The sequence below is a fragment of the Lithobates pipiens genome, unplaced genomic scaffold (assembly GCF_037356315.1).
Source record: "Lithobates pipiens isolate NorthernLeopardFrog02 unplaced genomic scaffold, aLitPip1_a1.2 Scaffold_23, whole genome shotgun sequence".
NCBI lineage: Eukaryota > Metazoa > Chordata > Amphibia > Anura > Ranidae > Lithobates > Lithobates pipiens.
In genome coordinates this window covers 113,536,561-113,556,654 of record NW_027507785.1, presented here as the reverse complement: position 1 = coordinate 113,556,654, position 20,094 = coordinate 113,536,561, and the positions used below count along the sequence as shown (strand labels likewise).

General features: G+C 43.5%; 1 protein-coding gene across 3 annotated transcripts in view; it reads left to right on the top strand.

Annotated features, from left to right (window-relative positions):
* Positions 1-20,094, top strand: part of NISCH (nischarin) — a 171,585-nt gene that overhangs the window by 124,673 nt on the left and 26,818 nt on the right. The window contains exon 21 of one of the 3 annotated variants that reach the window (XM_077452225.1): positions 14,892-16,053. The exons of 1 other annotated variant lie outside the window; for it this stretch is intronic. In XM_077452225.1, the coding sequence (XP_077308351.1) occupies positions 14,892-14,902 (11 nt within the window). In that variant the 3' untranslated portion in view covers positions 14,903-16,053. Of the gene's footprint in view, positions 1-13,037; positions 13,156-14,891; positions 16,054-20,094 lie in introns of those variants that run through there. One more of the 3 variants, XM_077452224.1, reaches the window with a different exon arrangement.

Genomic DNA, 20,094 nt, shown 5'->3' with positions numbered 1-20,094 from the left:
TCCTGCTAGCAGCATCTTTGGAGCGGTGTGTATACCGCTCCTCCACCACTCCTGCCCATTGAAATCAATGGACAGCGCAGCTATACCACCGGCAAAACGCTGCCGCAGCAGCACTTTACGGATGTTTTTAACCCTTTCTCTGTGCTAGCGGGAGGTAAAAGTGGCTGAATATCGCCACAAAATTGACTGTAAATCGTTGCTAAAAATAGCAGCGCTTTACCCCCAACGCACCTACCACCCTAGTGTGAAAGGGGCCTAAAAGTAGCAGGTTTTTTTTGGTTTTCTTTTTTCTTCTGCTGGTTAAGTGGCAGGAGAGTGCAGGGGAAGTATGTGGAGACGGCTGCAGAATGAAATCAATCTGTTGTATTACCCCTCGTGGACAAACCACAGCTTGCACAAAGCTTGTATGTGTTTAATGATAAAATGATTCCTGTAGATATAAAACGATAAGGTTGCAAAAGGGACAGTGAATGTGCTGCAACTGAAGAAGGCAAGAGAAATTCCAGTTATAACTATACCATAGATTATACAAAGTATAATACAGAATATTTATGGCAGCACTGATTTCATAGGAAATATAATATTTTTGTGCCAGGTGTCTTTTTAACAGTTGAATATACCAGGGTTCCTAAACTCTTCAGCGCAAGTATCCTCAGAAATACTGTTTTCTGGATTTTCTGTTGAGTAATACATTTCTTTGCACTTTTTTAGAATTTTTAATTCCTTTTTAATCAACTTGAGGCATTTAAAGGGCTGGTGCACCACAAAATGCCCCCCCCCCTTTTTTATTTATTGTACGTCATGGGACACAGAGCAGGCTATAAACTTAACTAGCTTGGTTATGCGCCATATATAGGTGAATGGACACTGGCAGATTAATCAAACAGGAAGTTCTTTACTATATAACCCCTCCTATACAGGAAGTACCTCCCGTTTTTTCGCCAGTGTCTCTAAGGTGGTGGTCACTGATGTGCTACATGTGCTATTGGAGCATACTTGGAGGTCCAGAACGGTTCTGCTAAAAATCATACTTTCTGGCAGGGTACTATACAGGTCCAGAGGAGTGGTAATGTCTCTGCTTTTTATAATATTATCTAGGTTTGCCATTACTTTCCTCCCAAGAAGCAATCGTCTTATTTTCATGGCTACAGTCACCGTCTGCTGTGATCTTGGAGACGAGGAAGATAAAATCGGTTCCTGTTCCCATTTCTTCTCCTCCTGTTTGCTAAGGAGTGATAGGACCGGTTGCCATTATCTTAGTTTTCTTAATGTTCAATTTCAAGCCAGCTTTTGCACTCTCCTCTTTCACTTTCATTAAGAGACTCTTTAGTTCTTCTTCACTTTCTGCCATTAGTGTAGTATCGTCTACATATCTCAGGTTGTTGATATTTCTCCCTGCAATCTTAATTCTGTCTTGTGATTCATCGATACAGACATTTCGCATGATGTACTCTGCATACACATTAAATAAATAGGGTAACCATATACATCCTTACCGCACTCCTTTCTCAGTTTTGAACCAGTCAGTTGTTCCATGTCCTATTCTAACTGTTGCTTCTTTCGTTTTTTCGGAAGACAGATGAGGTGGTCTGGTATTCCCATTTTAGTATTTGCCCCATCTTATTGTGATCCACACAATCAAAGGCTTTACTGTAGTCAATAAAGCAGAAGTAGATATTCTTCTGGAACTCCCTTACTTTCTCCATAATCCAGCGAATGTTGGCAATTTGATCTCTAGTTCCTCTGCCTCTTCGAAATCCAGCTTGTACTTGTGGTAGCTCTTGGTTCACATGCTGCTGAAGCCTAGCTTGAAGAATTTTCAGCATAACCTTGCTAGCATGTGAGATGAGTGTGATCGTACGGTTGTAGTGAACATTCTTTGGCGCTGCCCTTCTTCTGTATCTGAATGTAAACGGACCTCTTCCTGTCCTGTGGCCATTGTTGAGTTTTCCAAATTTGTTGGTATATTGATTGCCGCACTTTACCATCGTCATCTTTTAGGATTTTAAATAACTCAGCTGGTATACCTTCCGCTGGGATCACTTCCGCTAGCTTTGTTGTTGGCAATGCTTTCTAATGCCGCGTACACACGTAGCCAACTATCCGGCGGACTTAGTCTGACGGACTTCCCGCCGGACTGTCCGCCATACTTTCCGAACGAGCTACTTGCCCACACACGGCACTTTTTCAGCGGACTAATACGGCGTACTAAGTCCACCGGACTATCCGCCGTACTTTTGAAATGAACGGACTCGCCCAAACACGCAGAGGAAAGTCCGCTCATTTTGAGTGCGTCTCCAGGTAGCCGGGGCCAGCGAAGGAGGCGTCGCTGGCCCGTCACCTGGTATGGACTTAAAGGGGAACCCCTACGCCGAAAAATCGGCGTGGGGGTCCCCCCCAGGTCCACATCAGACCCTTGTCCGAGCACGCTACCCGGCCGGCTAGGAAAGGGGGTGGGGACAAGCGAGCGCCCACCCCTGAGCCGTGCCAGGCCGCGTTGCCCTCAACATGGGGGGTGCCTTGGGGAAGGGGGGGGCCGCGCGCCTTGGCGAACATGGGCACCTTGTCCCCATGTTGATGAGGACAAGGGCCTCTTCCCGACAACCCTGGTCGTTGGTTGTCGGGGTCTGCGGGCGGGGGGCTTATCGGAATCCGGCCCCCCACCCTATGTGAATGAGTATGGGGTACAATGTACCCCTACCCATTCACCTGTAAAAAAAAAAGTTTAAAAAACACCACACAAGGGTTAAAATAGTTTATTGCACAGCTCTGGGGGTCTTCCGTCTTTGGGGGTCTTCTCGCCGGACTCCTCCGCTATGTTCTGCTAGCTCTTTTACTAGCGGAGGAGCCCGCCTTTCTTTTTCGCCGCCGCCCACTTCTTCCGACTTCGGGGGTCTTGTCCCCCTCTTCGCGGGTCCTGTCCCTCTCTTCGCTTCTTGCCGGCCACCGCGCCACCTTCTAGCTCTTTTACAGGCGGTGGCCCGGTCTTCTGTCGCCATCTTCTGTGTTCTTCTGTTCTCTTCTTCCTTCTTTTCTTCTCTTCAGATGTTGCCTCTTCGCTGCCTCCGCTCACAATGGCAGGGACGCGGCGCGCCGACTTATATAGGGACATCACCGGATGATGTCCCCGCCCATTATGATGTCACAGTCCCAGAGGCAACATCTAAAGAGAAGAAAAGAGAACAGAAGACGGCGACAGAAGACCGGCGCAGTGGCCCGGCAAGAAGAACCAAAGAGGGGGACAGGACCCCGAAGAGGGGGACAAGACCCCCGAAGTCGGAAGAAGAGAGCGGCGGCGAAGAAGAAAGCCGGGCTCCTCCGCTAGTAAAAGAGCTAGCAGAAGACAGCGGAGGAGTCCAGCGAGAAGACCCCCGAAGACTGAAGACCCCCGGAGCTGTGCAATAAACTATTTTAACCCTTGTGTGTTGTGTTTTTTTAACTTTTTTTTTTACAGGTGAATGGGTAGGGGTACATTGTACCCCATACTCATTCACATAGGGTGGGGGGCCGGTATCCGGGGGCCCCCTTCTTAAAGGGGGCTCCCGGATTCCGATAAGCCCCCCGCCTGCAGACCCTGACAACCAATGGCCAGGGTTGTCGGGAAGAGGCCCTTGTCCTCATCAACATGGGGACAAGGTGCTTTGGGGTGGAGGGGCCGCACGCCCCCCCCCCATGTTGAGGGCACGCGGCCTGGCACGGCTCAGGAGGGGGGAGTGTTCGCTTGTCCCCACCCCCTTTCCTGGCTGGCCGGATAGCGTGCTCGGACAAGGGTCTGATGTGGACCTGGGGGGGACCCCCACGCCGATTTTTCGGCGTAGGGGTTCCCCTTTAAGTCCATACCAGGTGACGGGGCCCTGGCTACCTGGAGACGCGCTCAAAATGAGTGGATTTTTCTCCGCGCGGAAAAAGTCCGCTCATTTCAAAAGTACGGCGGACTAGCACACTCACGGCCGTACTGTCCGCCGAAAAGCAAGTCCGGCGGACAGATTGGAGTGCAAAAATACTTTCTTAGTCCGCAGGACTTTTGGGTAAAAAAAGTCAGCTGGAGGCTACACACGGGCGGATTGTCCGGCGGACTTGAGTTTGCTGGACTTTTCCACCGGATTGTTTGATTGTGTGTACGCGGCATTAGGCTAACTTGACTTCACTCTCCAGGCTATCTGGTTCAAGGTCAGTGATTGCATCATCATGTTTATATGGGACATTCAGATCTTTCTTGTATCATTCTTCTGTGTATTGTTGCTATCTCTTCTGCTACTGTCAATTTCTTGCCATTTTTGTCTATCGTGCCCATCTTTGCACAAAATTTTCCCTTGATATCTCCAATTTTCTTGAAAAGCTCTCTAGTCTTTCCCATTCTGTTGTTTTCTTCTAATTCGTTGCATTGATTGTTTAAGAAGGTATTTTTGTCTCTTCTTGCTATCCTCTGGAAGTCTGCATTCAGTTGGGTATATTTTCCCTTTTCTCCATTGCCTTTTGCCTTCCTTCTTTGTTCAGCTATTTGTAAGCCAGCCACTTTGCTTTCTTGCATTTCTTCATCTTTGGGATTGTTTTCATTGCTGCGTCTTGTGGGATGTCACACACTTACATAGCTACTCAGGCACTTTGTCTATCAGATCTAATCCCTTAAATCTGGCTGTCATCTCCATTGAGTATTCACAAGGAATCCGAGATAGATTATATCGAAAATGTCTAATGGTGGTTCCCACTTTCTTCAATTTAAGCCTGAATTTTGCCATAAGAAGCTCATGGTCTGAGCCAGTGAGCCCCAGGTCTTGTTTTGAATGATTGTCTAGAGCTTCTCCATTTTTGACTGCAGAGAACATAATTAATCTGATTTCTGTATTGACCATCTGGTAAGGTCCATGTGTAGAGTCGCCTCTTTGGTTGTTGGAAAAGAGTGTTTGTTATTACCAGTGGGTTTTCTTGACAAGACTCTGTTAGCCTTTTGTCCTGCTTCGTTTTGTACTCCGAGGCCATAGTTGCCTGTTATTCAAGATATGCTTACTTTAGCATTCCAGTCTCCCATTATGAGAAGGATATCTTTTTTTGGAGTTAGTTCTAAAAGGTGTTGTGGATCTTCCTAAAAGTGGTCAACGTTGGCTTCTTCAGCAACAGAGGTTGGTGCATAAACTTGGATTATTATGATGTTTCGTGGTTTGCCTTGGCTACTGACTGTGAGGGCTACACCATTTCTTCTGAGATATTCTTGTCCACTGTAGTAGAAATAGTAGTCATCTGATTTGAAATCACCCATTCCAGTCTATTTTAATTCACAAAGTCCCAATATATCGATGTTCAATCTTGCCATCTCCTGTTTGACCACATCCAGCTTACCCTGATTCATTAATCTTACATTCCAGGTTCCTATGCAGTATTATTCTTTACAGCATCACACTTTTCTGTTCACTCCTACCATCCACAGCTGCGAATCCTTGCGGCTTTCGTTAGTTCTGGAGCTACTTAAATTTGCCATCTGCTTTTCCCCAGTGGCACATTGGACATTGTCCGGTCTGGGGGACTCCTCTTCCAGTGTCATATCTGTTAGCTTTTTGTTTCTGTTCATGTGGTTTTCTTGGCAAGAATACTGGAGTGGGTTGCCATTATCTTCTACAGTAGATCACGTTTTCTCAGAATTCTCTGCTGTGACTTCTCCATCTTGGCTGGGCCTACGTAACATAGCTCATATTTTCACTGGATTACGCAAGCCCCTTTACCACAGCAAGGCAGTGATCCATAAAGGGGATTGAACTGCATACATACATGCTTATTTGCATTGAACTACATACAGTGGATATAAAATGTTTATGCACCACTGTTAAAATGTCAGGTTTCTGTGATAGAAATAAGACAAAGATGAATCATTTCAAAAATGTTTCCAATTTCTTAATGTGACCTAAAACAACAAGCTGAAACCTTTTATGTGGAGGGAAGAAAAAAATTAAATATGGTTGGATAATTGTGTACACCCTTGTTTTATTACAGCACCCAGCCTTTTGGGGAATGAGTGCATCACCGTGGCACATCTTGACTTTTCAATATTTGCCCACTCTTCTTTGCAAAAACACTCCAATTCTGTCAGATTGCGAGGGAATCTCCTGTGCATCGCCCTCTTCAGATCACCCATTGTATTCAGGTCTGGGCTCTGGCTGGGCCATTCCAAAATGATTCTTCTTCTGGTGAAGCCATTCCTGTTGATTTGGATGTATGCTTTGGGTCGTTGTCATGCTGAAAGATGAAGTTCCTCTTCAGGTTCAGCTTCCTATCAGAAGCCTGAAGGTTTTGTGCCAATATTGACTGGTATTTGGAACTGTTCATAATTCCCTCTACCTTGACTAAGGCCCCTGTTCCTGCTGAAGAAAAACAGCCCCAAAGCATTAAGCTGCCACCAACATGCTTCACTGTGGGTATGGTGTTCTTTTGGTGATGTGCAGTGTTTTTGCAACAAACATATCTTTTGGAATTATGGCCAAAAATTTCAACCTTAATTTTCCCACATGCTTTTGGGAGTCTTCAAATGTATTTTTGCACAGTTTAGCCAGGCTTGGATATTTTTGTTCGTAAGAAAAGGCTTCCGTCTTGCCACTTTACCCCATAGCCCATACATATGAAGAATATGGGAGATTGTTGTCACATGTACCACACAGCCAGTACTTGCCAGATATTCCTGCAGCTCCTTTAATGTTGCTGTATGCCTCTTGGCAGCCTGACCAGTTTTATTCTTGTCTTTTCATCAATTTTGGGGGCACGTCCAGTTCTTAGTAATGTCACTGTTGTGCCATATTTTCTCCACTTGATGATGATTGTCTACACTGTGTTCCTTGGCATATCTAATTCCTTGGAAATTCTTTTATACCCTTCTTCTGACTGATACCTTTTAACAATGAGATCCCTCTAATGCTTTGGAAGCTCTCTGCAGACCATGGCTTTTGCTGTAGGATGTGACTAAGAAAATGTCAGGAAAGCTCTACTAGAACAGCTTAACTTTTTTGGTGGTTAATCGGAGGCACCTTAAATGATGGCAGGTGTGTACAACTCCTATTTAACATGGGTTTAAATACGATTGCTTAATTCTGAACACAGCTACATCCTCAGTTATAAGAGGGTGTACACAATTATGCAACCACAATATTTTACTTTTTCATTTATACTCCTACCTCCCCAACGACGTACCCAGGGTATGGCACATATGGCAAGTGCCATGGGTGCCATATGAAGGGGCGCTCGGGAGTGGCTGGGCAAAAAACAGTGTTGCCAACGCCAACCGCGGCTGCTTGTATTTTTCGGCAGTCTCCAGAGCGGCCTGATCCGCTACTGTATTCGGCCAGTGGACGGGGCCGCGCAGCCATGAGGGTAGACTTGACAGAGGCTGTGCTGGCGGCTCGCTACTACTGGGGGCAAGGCGAGTGATGTCATCTCATGGCGCATCCCGCCAGGCGCGCCAGAATTTAAAAACAGTCACCAGGAGTAGGCGAGCTGTGCAGGAGGAACGGAGGTGCCCTCGTAGTGATCTGTGGGTTTTCTGATGATCCAGAGAGTCGAGAACAGCGTGACAGCCCAGCCCAGGCATCCACAGCACAAACGGATCATCACAGGGTTGGCAGGCACACCTTAAGGTAATAAATGGTGACAGGAGGGATGGATCAGGGAGGATGGTGACAGGAGGGATGTATCATGGAGGATGGTGACAGGAGGGATGGATCATGGAGGATGGTGACAGGAGGGATGGATCATGGAGGATGGTGACAGGAGGAATGGATCATGGAGGATGGTGACAGAAGGGGTGGATCATGAAGGATGGTGACAGGAGGGATGGATCACGGAGGATGGTGACAGGATGGATGGATCATGGAGGATGATGACAGGAGAGATGGATCATGGAGGATGGTGACAGGAGGGATGGATCATGCGGGCAGGAGGGAGGGATCATGGAGGGATGGTATGATGGTGACAGGAGGGATGGATCATGGAGGGATGGTATGATGGTGACGGGAGGGATGGATCATGGAGGGATGGTATGATGGTGATGGGAGGGTTGGATCATGGAGGCAGGAGGGATGGTGTGATAGAGGAATGATGTAATGGAGGCAGGAGTCATGGATCATGGAGGTAGGAGGGATTGTGTGATGGAGGATTAAAGAAAGGCAAGGCGCTTGGTGATGGTCTCGGAGGCAGTGGCACTCCCCCACAACAAAGAACATCAGGACACTACACTACTGTGGGGGGTGAATTGGGCAGGGAAGGATATACTACTACAGTACTGTGGGGGGTGAATGTTTTGATGGGGGCACAGTTTCAGTGCTTGCCATAGGCGCCGGTTTCACTAGATACGCCTCTGTATCACCCCTTCCCCTTTAAAGATTTCAGTTTGTTTTTCAATTGAGTTGTACAGTTTATAGGTCACATTAAAGATGGAAACATTTCTGAAATGATTTATCTTTGTCTCATTGTTTTACATCACAGAAACCTGACATTTTAACAGGGTTGTGTATACTTTTTATATCCACTGTACATACATGCTTATTTGCATTGAACTGCTTACGTACATGCGTATTTGTATTGAACTACATACTTTTTTTGCATTGAACTGCAATCATACGTGCGTGCGTGTTTTCATTGAACTGCAATCATACGTGCGTGTTTTCATTGAACTGCAATCATACGTGCGTGTTTTCATTGAACTGCAATCATACGTGCGTGTTTACATTGAACTGCATACATATGTGCGTGTTTGCATTGGAACTATATACATACATACTTATTTGCATTGAACTGCTTACATACATACATGCGTATTTGTATTGAAGTACGTACTTGTATGCTTTTTTGCATTGAATTGTATATTTACATGTGTATTTGCATTGAATTACATACATACATACATGCATGCTTTTTTGCCTTTAACTGCAAACTTATATGGTTGCTTGTATTGAACTGCATATTTACATGCGTGTTTGCATTGAACTGCATGCTTATAGATTTATTTGGATTGAACTGCATACTTGTATAAAAAGTACATGTACTGCAAAAATACATATTTTTATATACCTGCATGTTTGCATACCTGGTTATCAACATAATGGCATACCTGGGTATCTGCGTATGTACTTGCATACCTATGTGGTTGCATAGCAGTAGACCAACATGATTTTGAGCCTGCATCCTTGGGGGCTGCGTATTATGTTTTGGCAAATATAACTGCTACATTTATTACCTGTCATATGAGTGAAATGGCTTCAGATAGGAAAGGAAGGCAGTGGGGGCAGGCACACTGCTCTCAGGTTCAGTGATCTGGCATTGTTCACATCTCCGAATGGACCTATGGTATCGGGTTCATCTGAGACACTGTTGTGTGTGCCGTGGCATTGCATTGATTTCTGACGCATTCGTTTTTTTGCCAGATGGACGGCAGCCACATCACCCTGGACATGCCTGATCTCGGCTGATCTCAGAGCCTAAGCAGGATTGAACCTGGTTAGTACTTGGGAGACTGCCTGGGAATACCAGGTGCTTGAAGCTTTTCCGCTTCTGAGTGAGGGAGGCATCTGAGGCTGTTGTGTTTTGAAAGTATCTCGGGCCAGAGGATCTTAGGGCAGTCTCTGAGGTGGTTCCCTCCATCTGAAACCTGCTAGGTTAAGTACGCCTCTTTGGAACCTTCTGGGTCCCCAAAACCAAATGGGGACATGAGGTCTATTTTAGATCTCAAGCCACTAGACACTTTTCTAAACATCCTTCTGTTTTATATAGGCTCAGTCCGATCAGTGATGGCCTCTCTGCAAGAGGTATATTTCAGGTGTCCATAGTCCTCAATGACGCATATCTTCATGTGCCAGTTTTTTTCTAGGCTCATCAAAGGTTGTGAAATTTACAGTAGAAAGTCGCCATGTTTTGTGACACTGCTCCTTCGGGATGGCCACAGCCCCCCAAGGGTTCGCAAAGCTCCTTGCCCCAGTACTGGACCTGCTAAAGACACAGGGGGCATCAATCTCGGTATACCTCAATGATCTTTTGCTCAGGAAGCAGTCTGTTCCAGATTTAAAGCAAAATGTAGGAAGCAATGGATATCCTTTGATACATCTCTGCAGGAGGAAATTATATTTATGTTGAAGCGGTTGCCTACATGTTCTTCTCCAGGTGGAACTACTTTTGTGGAGGACCATTCTCTCTGTCTGGAACATGAAGGTCCAAGCATTGGATTGCTGTAGGGTTCTGTCCCCCAGATATTGCAGAGCTCAAATTGGTGGTTGATTTGTGCAGAATCTGGAGAAGGGGAATTTTTCCTTTCATGTGGAAAATAACCACTGTTGCCAGTTTCTACAGTTGGTTTGGAGGCTGAAGGTGGCTACAGTTCAGGGGACTTGGTCTCCACAGTAGACAATCCTGCCCATCAATATCTTGGAACTTTGGGCACTACACCTTGCTCTGGATTATTGGACAAACCAGTTGCACGGATTTTTGGTCAGTGTTCAGTCCGACAATGCCACTGCATTGGCATATATCAACCACCACGGTGGCACCAGGAGTCGTGCGGCTCAGGAAGATGAGCCACATTCCGTCTGGGGCATAACAGCATGTGTCGTCTCTGTCGACAGTACATATTCCAGATATAGAAGACAGGCAGGGTTTTTTTTCCCAGTCAGCAACTAATACCAGGACAGTGGTCCCTGCATCCTGAGACATTTTTGGCAATCTGCCAGCATTGGGGAACTCTGCAAGTGGATCTACAGGATTCCAGGTTCTCCAACAAGTTGGACAGGGGGCATTCAGGACGAGAGTCCTATCGGCAATATGGGTAGTTGCACTGGTAACACCTTAGGGATCATTTCTCCCTAATCTACGCCTTTCCCTTTTTAATTACTGCTGCATCTTTTGTGAAGAATGTGGGAGGTGATAACACTGGTAAGCCTAGTAGGCTTGGTACACTGGCATAGTGAATCTTGCAGGGGAAACTCCCTGGACACTTCTGGTCCAACTGGATCTAATGGTATTGGGTCCTGTTATCTCCGTACTGTTGTGCACCAGGAAACCAGCCTCAGGGAGTTTACATTAAGGGATTTGGAAATCTTATAAGCTTGGTGTGAAGCCAGAAAGTGGCGCCCGCAGAAATATGCGAGTGCCAGTTTTTTTTCTCTGATCGGGAGGGGAAATCAGATTGGCCTCAAGTATTTTTAAGGGTCAGATTTCTGCTCTATCCATTTTTTTTTCCAGAGACTGTTGTCTTGGCTGTCTTTGCAAAAGCCACCTTTTGAACTATTTGAGAAACTCCATTAGTCTTTTGACACAGAAGGTGGCTTCTTTGGTTACTATCACTTTGCCAAGAAGAGTGTCAGAGCTGATGGCTCTTTCATGTAAGGAGCCGTTCTTGGTTTTGCATCATAATAAAGCGATGTTGCTTCCTCATCCCTCTTTCTTGCCTAGAGTGGTTTCTAGTTTTCACTTGAGTCTGGACAGTGTCTTGCCTTTCTTTTTTCCTAGCCCGCAGTCAGCAGGGAAAATTCACTGCATACTCTGGATGTAGTTTGGGCGATCAGGATTTACTTGAGTTATCGGCACAGGTCAGGAATCCTGGTTTGTGCTGCCAGAAGAGCCCAGAATGGGCAGGCCACGTCCAGGTTAACTATTTTTTACAAGTCTTTGTAAATCAGCCCAACTACTGTATGTCAATATGTCACAAATGAGTAAAGTGACTGATTCTCTTACAGTGGGGATATGCAATTAGCATACCTCCCAGCTGTTGGAGAACTACAAGTCCCATGAGGCATAGCAAGACTCGGACAGCCACGAGCATGACACCCAGAGGCAGAGGCATGATGGGACTTGTAGTTTTGCAACATCTGGAGGCCAGCTAATTGCATAATATTCACTTTAAAGTCAACAAAGAGGACAAGGGGGCACTCTTTAGGTCTAGAGGAGAAGAGATTTCATCTCCAAATACGGAAAGGTTTCTTCACAGTAAGAGCTGTGAAAATGTGGAATAGACTCCCTGCAGAGGTGGTTATGGCCAGCTCAGTGGATTGCTTTAAGAAAGGCCTGGATTATTTCCTAAGTGTACGTAATATAACTGGGTACTAAAATTTATAGGTAAAGTTGATCCGGGGAAAATCCGATTGCCTCTCGGGGGATCAGGAAGGAATTTTTTCCCCTGCTTTAGCAAATTGGATCATGCTCTGCTGGGGTTTTTTGCCTTCCTCTGGATCAACTGTAAGTATAGAATTGGGTATATGGGCTGGTATATGTATGTGTGTATGTATATGTATATATGTATATGTGTATATATATGTATAGTATATTTTATTTTATTTATTTTTTTTTTTTTTTTTTTGGTTGAACTGGATGGACTTGTGTCTTTTTTCAACCTGACTAACTATGTAACTATGTAACTATATCCCTGTCCTTCAGCCAAGGTTTACATAATTCACTTGAAACCGATTCCAGAGATTGTCTGTCTCACACAGGCTGAGTGAATTTATTTCTTGAAGTGTGAGCTGTGAATACTTCCTCCCTCACACTTTATATGTAACTTTCTATGACGGGCTTGAATATTATAATACAGCTTCTTCTGACACTTTGGGGCATGTTTATAAAGCGATGAGTGTGACTTTCACCAAATATTTACTGGTGGAGAATCAATCGTCATCCAAAGTACATGCACCAAGATGAATGACTTGTAGTAAATGTTTGGTAATAGTCAAATTTGCTGCCTTATAAATATACCACTTTGATACATGATAATCTACAAGGAGCCTACAGTAGGTGTATCCGAAAAATTCCTTTTCTTAATTACAAGAGGGTAGAATGAAAGGTTCCAAAGGTTTCCAGCTATGTCTGGATGAAAAAATGAAACCCTGTGGAGGTAGGCTGTGCAGACTCGATACTTTGGCTGGAGTGTGCCTTTAACAAATTCATCCTTACATCCCCTCCCCCTCCCCTTCCCCTTCCTTGTTTCCAGCATTTCATAAATCTTAAGCATCTATCCACCTGATAATTAGAACTTCTTTCAAACATTTTCTATGAGTTATGATATGTTTTTTCTTCAGGAAAGCAGTGTTCAATGACCAGTGACGTTTTAGCTGTGCTGTGGACGTATGTAACACAGGAAGTAATGTCAGGGAAATAGTGACTTGGAAGAACAGGAATGCAGAGGAATGTGACTAACGCTACACTTTCTAAATAAACGTCCTGCCTCTAACAATGAAAGTAGTCTCCCAAATGTTTTTGTTAAAAAAAAAAAAAAAAAAAAAAAAAATTTGCCATAGAGTTTGCAGTGTCTATCCATCAGTGCACATAGTAAAAATTAAAGTATATGTGAACCCTTACCTTGTAAAACAACCCATTTAGTTATAGAAATGCAAGGTGTATGTATGGTTGGATGTGTGTGTGTGTATATGTGTGTATGTATGTATGTGTGTGTGTATATATATATATATATATATATATATATATATATATATATATATATATATATATATATATATATATATATATATATATATATATATATATATATATATATATATTCATAAGCTTACATACCCTGACAGAATTTGATTTATTGTCCATTTTTCAGAGAATATGAATAACACAAAAACATTTATTTCACTCTTGTAAATGTATATATAAATGCAGCGCTAATGGGTAAACAAAAAATATGTGATAGGACATCAACCATAAACATAAAAATAATAATAACTCAATAGTCCAAAATACGATATTCATATAACACATAAAACATAAAGTATTAAAAAGTCAATCTCTGAGAACGTTGACCATATGTGTAGGTTTAATAAACCAAATGGATATAACTGGTCTTGGACTTAGACGGTGGATCCACATCAATATTTGAAGCTTCAGTAGGATATAGGGTATGGAATGTTGCACTCAAAACTTCATATGGAGGGCAAAGGCTCGGAACCACGTAGCATGCGCCATACAATAAAGAAAAGCTTGCATAGTGCGATACCATTTAAGCCGTATTTATTATATAAAGTTAAAAATGAAAACTCACATTTGAGAAGATCATAAATAGGCACGTCAAAGACAAGTCTGTAGCGATGTGTAGAGAGGAGTCCTATATATGCCCCTGCTATATTGATGTGGATCCACCGTCTAGAGTCCAGGACCAGTTATATCCATTTGGTTTATTAAACCTACAAGCCTATATGACCTGGGTGGTGTATGCCTTTCCAGGTCAATAAAATCTGGTAAGCCTCCTCTTATCACGGTGGTGGTGGTGGTGGTGGTGCGGTTATACCTTCCTTCAGGATTTCACTTATAGTTGGATTCACTTCCTTCATTGTTGAGATATACATTTTTTTCACATATTTGAGATTGAGCTACACATATGGTCAACGTTCTCAGAGATTAACTTTTTCATACTTTAAGTCTTATGTGTTATATGCACGTATTTTGGACTACTTAGTTATTATTATTTTTATGTTTATGGTTGATGTCATAGCACATATTTTTTGTTTACCCATTAGCGCTGCATTTATATATACATTTACACGGTTGCTTCCTTGTCTACAGCTGTGCTGGCTGCTAGTGGGTCTTATTATATATTTCTTTTAATAGCGCAGTATATTTTTACACATGTGTTTGCTATTTCTTTCACTCATGGTTAGTGTTTGGCTGAAGCCATTCATTATCAAGCAACTGTGTTTACTCTTTTATAATCATAATGACAACAGAAACTATCCAAATTACCCTGATCAAAAGTTTACATACCCTGGAGATTTTGGCCTGATAACATGCATACAATTTGACACAAAGGGGTTTGAATGGCTATAAAAAGTAACCATTCTCACCTGTGATCTGTTTACCTGTAATTAGTATGTGTGTGTATAAAAGGTCAATGCATTTCTGGACTCATGACTCTTGCATCTTTCACCCAGTGCTGCACTGACATTTATGGATTCTGAGTCATGGGAAAAGCAAAAGAATTATCAAAGGACCTGCGGCAAAAGATAGTTGAACTGTATAAAACAGAAAAGGGATAGAAAAAGATGTCCAAGGAATTGAGAATGCCAATCAGCAGTGTTCAAACTCTAATCAAGAAGTGGAAAATGAGGGGTTCTATTGAAACCAAGGCACGGGTCAGGTAGACCAACTAAAATTTCAGCCACAACTGCCAGGAAAATTGTTCAGGATGCAAAGAAAAACCCACAAATAACTTGAGGTGAAATACAGTACTCTAAAAACATCTGGTATGCCTGTTTCAAGATGCACAATAAGAATGCACTTGAAGAAAGATAGACTTGCATGGTCAAGTCACCAGAAGAAAGACATTACTATGCAAATGCCACAAAGTATCCTGCTTACAATATACCAAACAGCACAGAGACCAGCCTCAAACCTTCTGGCACAAAGTCATTTGGAGTTATGAGACCAAAATTTTAGCTTTTTGGCCCAACCATAAATGCTACATTTGGAGAGGAGTCAACAAGGCCTATGATGAAAGGTACACCATTCCTACTGTAAAACACAGAGGTGGATCGCTGATGTTTTGGGGGTGTGTGAGCTACAAAGGCACAGGAAATTTGATCAAAATTGATGGCAAGATGAATGCAGTATGTTGTAAAAAAAAAACAAAAAAACTGGAGGAACATTTGCCAGTAAGCTGCGCATGGGACGTACTTGGACATTCCAACATGACCAATGGTCCAAAACACAAGGCCAAGTCGAACTGTCATTGGCTACAGCAGAATAAAGTGAAGGTTTTGGAGTGGCTATCTCCTGACCTCAGTATCATTGAGCCACTCTGGGGAGATCTCAAATGTGCAGTTCGTTCAAGATAGCCCAAGAATTTACAGGAACTGGAGGCTTTTTGCCAAGAAGAATGAGCAGCCTTACCATCTGAGAAGATAAAGTGCCTCATGCACAAATACCACAAAAGACTTCAAGCTGTCATTGATGTTAAATGGGGCAATACACGATATTACGAACTGGGGTATGTAAACTTTTTTGATCAGGGTCATTTGGGTAGTTTCTGTTGCAATTGTGATTTAAAAAGTGTAAACGCATTGATAATAAAGGGCATCAGCCAAATGCTAACCATGAGTGAAAAAAGTTTGTGTCATTATTCATATTGTCTGAAAAATGGCCAAGAAAACGTAAATTCTGCCAAAAATTAGAACTGCACATCTTCACTGGTCTTATGATGCGATTCCGATTTTCATGTCAACAATTCGATTCTGTGATGCGTCACAAATACTGGCCATGGTTTTCATCAAAAAACCATCAGTACAGCATCACTGTGCACATCAAATGAGGCTGTGCCCATCAAATGCAGTCTCACTGTGCCCATCAGTCAGCCTCACTGTGTCCCATCAATGCAGACTCACCAGTGCCTCGATGGATCGCACACAATGGGCATCTCCCGCTGTGTCACAGAGCTTTGATTTGAATACCCTGACGCGCCAGTCCTCCCTCCCCTCCCTCCCTCCTCCAGCTGCCGCTGTAAGAGTCCTGCCTCCTAGACCGGGTCCTGTGATGGAACACTGGGCACATGGTGACTCCGGGCAGCTTGGGGTGACGTCAGCGGGAGGTGGGAAAAGAGGGCATGGCTAAAGACCAAAGCTGCTTTCGGCTCTGTTCGGAGAGGCATGGCTCAGTTCAGAGAAAGGGTAGTGCGGCGTGCGGAAGACGCCATCCCCCAACAATTGATTATGCCAGTCGCGTGCCGCATTGTGGACTGCTGAGTGGTGCATTGATGCTGCGATTAAATTCAGCAGCACCCCTAATATTTATATATAGAAATACCCCCTTTTTTTAAAAAAAAATTACATTTTATTTCTTCTATAAGGATCACATGACCTTTGTTCTCAGGTGTAGAAAAGGTTTAGAGAAGTGGGGTGGAGATTGGGGCGTGTCAACAGTAGGTCAGCAGCACATGTCTGATCACTGGAGTATAGCGGCACGCTGTGCTCCCAAGTAGAAGGTAAATAAGCAAACTGACCCCACCAGCATAGATGTACTTTCATGGCTATCATGGTCAGTTTAAAAAGGAAAAGCAGTGGGGCTGCCTGGATTACCAAGCATAAGAGAATAGAATACTTTTTAATACAAGTGAATAACACAGATACATATCAGAGAAATTAAATGTATTGTAAGAGACGGTTACCTGTGTATAACCTTGCTATGGGTAATACTGTACATTATTAATGATCAGAGACATGGAAAATCTTGTTTCTTTCTCGCGTTTTGAGGAGCACAGAAAGTAAATAGAGCTTAACTCTTAACTCCAAGCACATGTTCCTTGCCTACAATGGCTGCCTATGTATGCAATGAACAGGTGCTTAGATCGGCTGAGTCATTGCTTTTCCTGGAAGAAAGGAGCGAATGGTACTTGGAACCAGGCCATTTATGTTTAATCTTTTTTATTAAGTATTTGAGGACAATAAAGGTTTGCAATACAAATAGAGAAAACCAGACCATTTAAAGGGAAAAGGGACAAGTAAGCAGCGTTATTAGGCTACAGTTTTGGAGGGAGACACCAGGTAGGTTTTAATAATAATGAAAAAAAATCTGAAGAAAGCCACAAAAACTGTACAGACTCCATGCACGCTATGTAAGCTGCTTTAGCAGGCTGTAGTTTAGAAGGGAGTGACTAGCCGGGTTTTATTCAAGAAAACAAAATTACAGTGTATTATTTCACAGAAAATACCACGACACTACCTGCCTGGAGTTTGCATGTTCTCCCTGTGCCTGTGTGGGTTTCCTCCGGGTACTCCAGTTTCCTCCCACAATCCAAAGACATGCAGGTAGGTTAATTGGCTTCTGTCCAAAATTGACCCTAGTATATGAATGGAGACCTTGGATTATGGGCGCCTTGAGGGTAGGGACCAATGTGAGTGTGCAATGTACAGGGATAGGGTCTATTGTAGACACTCACTCAGGTTGAACTGGATGGACTGGTGTCTTTATTCAACCTTACTAACTATGAAACTATAAGAAAAAAGTCAGATATTTTACAGACTCGATGCACGCTGTAACTGGCCATATACACATTGAAATTTGGGCGATTTATGTTGAATCAGTTGAAATATGTTCTGTGGCCCTGTCTGTAACATCTCATTGGAAAAACAAATAGTGCAGCGCTCAAAGCAATGTAACCCCTTTGCATGTATGAAATGAAAAACCACAATGGGTGCTCTGGCACAGATGTTTCCTCTTACATCAGTAAATAAATGCATTTTCAGAGGATGGAGCTGGCAGCTACATGAGAGGGTAAAAAAAATACAAAGGGTCTAACTCGTGCTGGCTAATAAGCCTTGTTCACTGCACAAATAAAAAAAAAAAAAAAAGCAGGACATATATAGTGCAAATTGAGCTCCTCCCTCCAATTGATACACCACCTCAGGCATCACAGTTAAGGGTGATCAGCTGGTCAGGTGTTGCAAACAATAGTTCAACAAAAGACAACAATATTTACAAAAAACATATATGGAATAAATATTTCCTTTAGGTTGCAGGTTTTCCAGCCGCCAATCCAGGTCTATAGGTAGCATTTTGTCCCCTAGTTTATATCCGAGATCTGACAACTCAAAAACCTGGCTACATGCTACAGGATCATATCCTTGCAGTATGTCGTTGTCATTTTTGTGACGCACATTAAAAGTCACAACTGTTACTTTTCATGTCACTGGCAAAGAATTTGCAATACCTGACTGTAAATTGGCAACAGCAACACTGTAATTTATTTGATAGAATGCATGCATAAGGAAAATGCCTCTCATGCACCTGGCTTAGTGCATTTGGATTGGGAAGGTGAGTTAGAGCACCGTCTGGAAACAGAAGGGCTCTGACGATCTCTTCCTGGAATTTAAGGAAGGATCCAGTCCGTCCTGAAGCTCTGTATAGCACATGCAGCAAAGCCAATTGAAATAAACAGACACTTTCTTGTACCAGTGTCTGGCGTAACAGGCAGCTAGTTATGGCGCCAACAACTGGTCGTTGAGGTCCACCCCTCCCATATTTTGGTTATATTTGTGGACACAGAGGGGTTTTACCCACAACACCAGTCACCGTAGTAATTTGGACCGTCCTGTCTGCATGAAGGGAAGTAATAACAAAAACGTTCTTATTATCCCTCCACTTCATAGCGAGCAAGTTATTACACTTCAAGCAGGCTCTCTCCCCCAGCCTAAGACGGGAATCTACAAGCGATTAGATCGCACTGTGCCACATGCTCCAATCTGATAAGCAAACAAGTGACTAAAAAGTGGCATGCTTGCGTAATAATTATTCATGTACAAGTGGTACCCCTTTCTGAATAAGTGTGACACCAAGTCCCACACAATCTTGCCAGCGCTTCCTATGTGGTCAGGGCAGTTTGTCAGCTCTACGTGATTATCTTTGCCCTTGTAAACCATAAAACTACATGTATAGCCTGTGGCCCGGTCAGAGCTTATACATCTTGACCCCGTATCTGGCACGCTTGCTGGGAGGATACTGTTTGAATGACAAGCAGCCAGAAAACTTAATCCGGGACTCCTCAGTGTAGATGACTTGATGGGGAGTAAACAAGTCTGCAAAACATTGGTTGAAGTGGTTTACGAGGGGCTGAATTTTTTTTTAGAGCCAATCTTATCCAGGGTCTCCACGAGGACGACAGAGTTCATTGATGTGAAGTGCATGAACCGCAAGATCTGCTCGTATCGTGCCCTGGCCATGGAAGCAGAGAACACGGGCATATGGTGAATTGGATCAGTGGACCAATATGACTGCAATTCACTCTTTTTGTTTATGGCCATGAGGAGGGATAGACCCAGAAAGGTCTTAAATTCGGAAACCGTAATTGGTTTCCAATCTCTGGCAACGGAGGATTGGGGATTAGTGGCAATGTATTGATCAGCGTACAAATTGCTTTGGCCCACAATAGATCTATAGAGATCTTCTGTGAAAAACAGCGAATAAAAATCAAGTGACGTAAAATCAACTGTTTCCACCTGAATCCCAGGTTGGCCAGTGAATGGGGGAAGTATGGGTGCTGCAGAAGTTGCGGGTTCCCAATTAGAATTGGCGAATTCTGCAGGAAGGGCACTATGGGCTCGACGGGCCTGTCTTTGTCTTCTTGGTGGCAGCGGGACACTACTT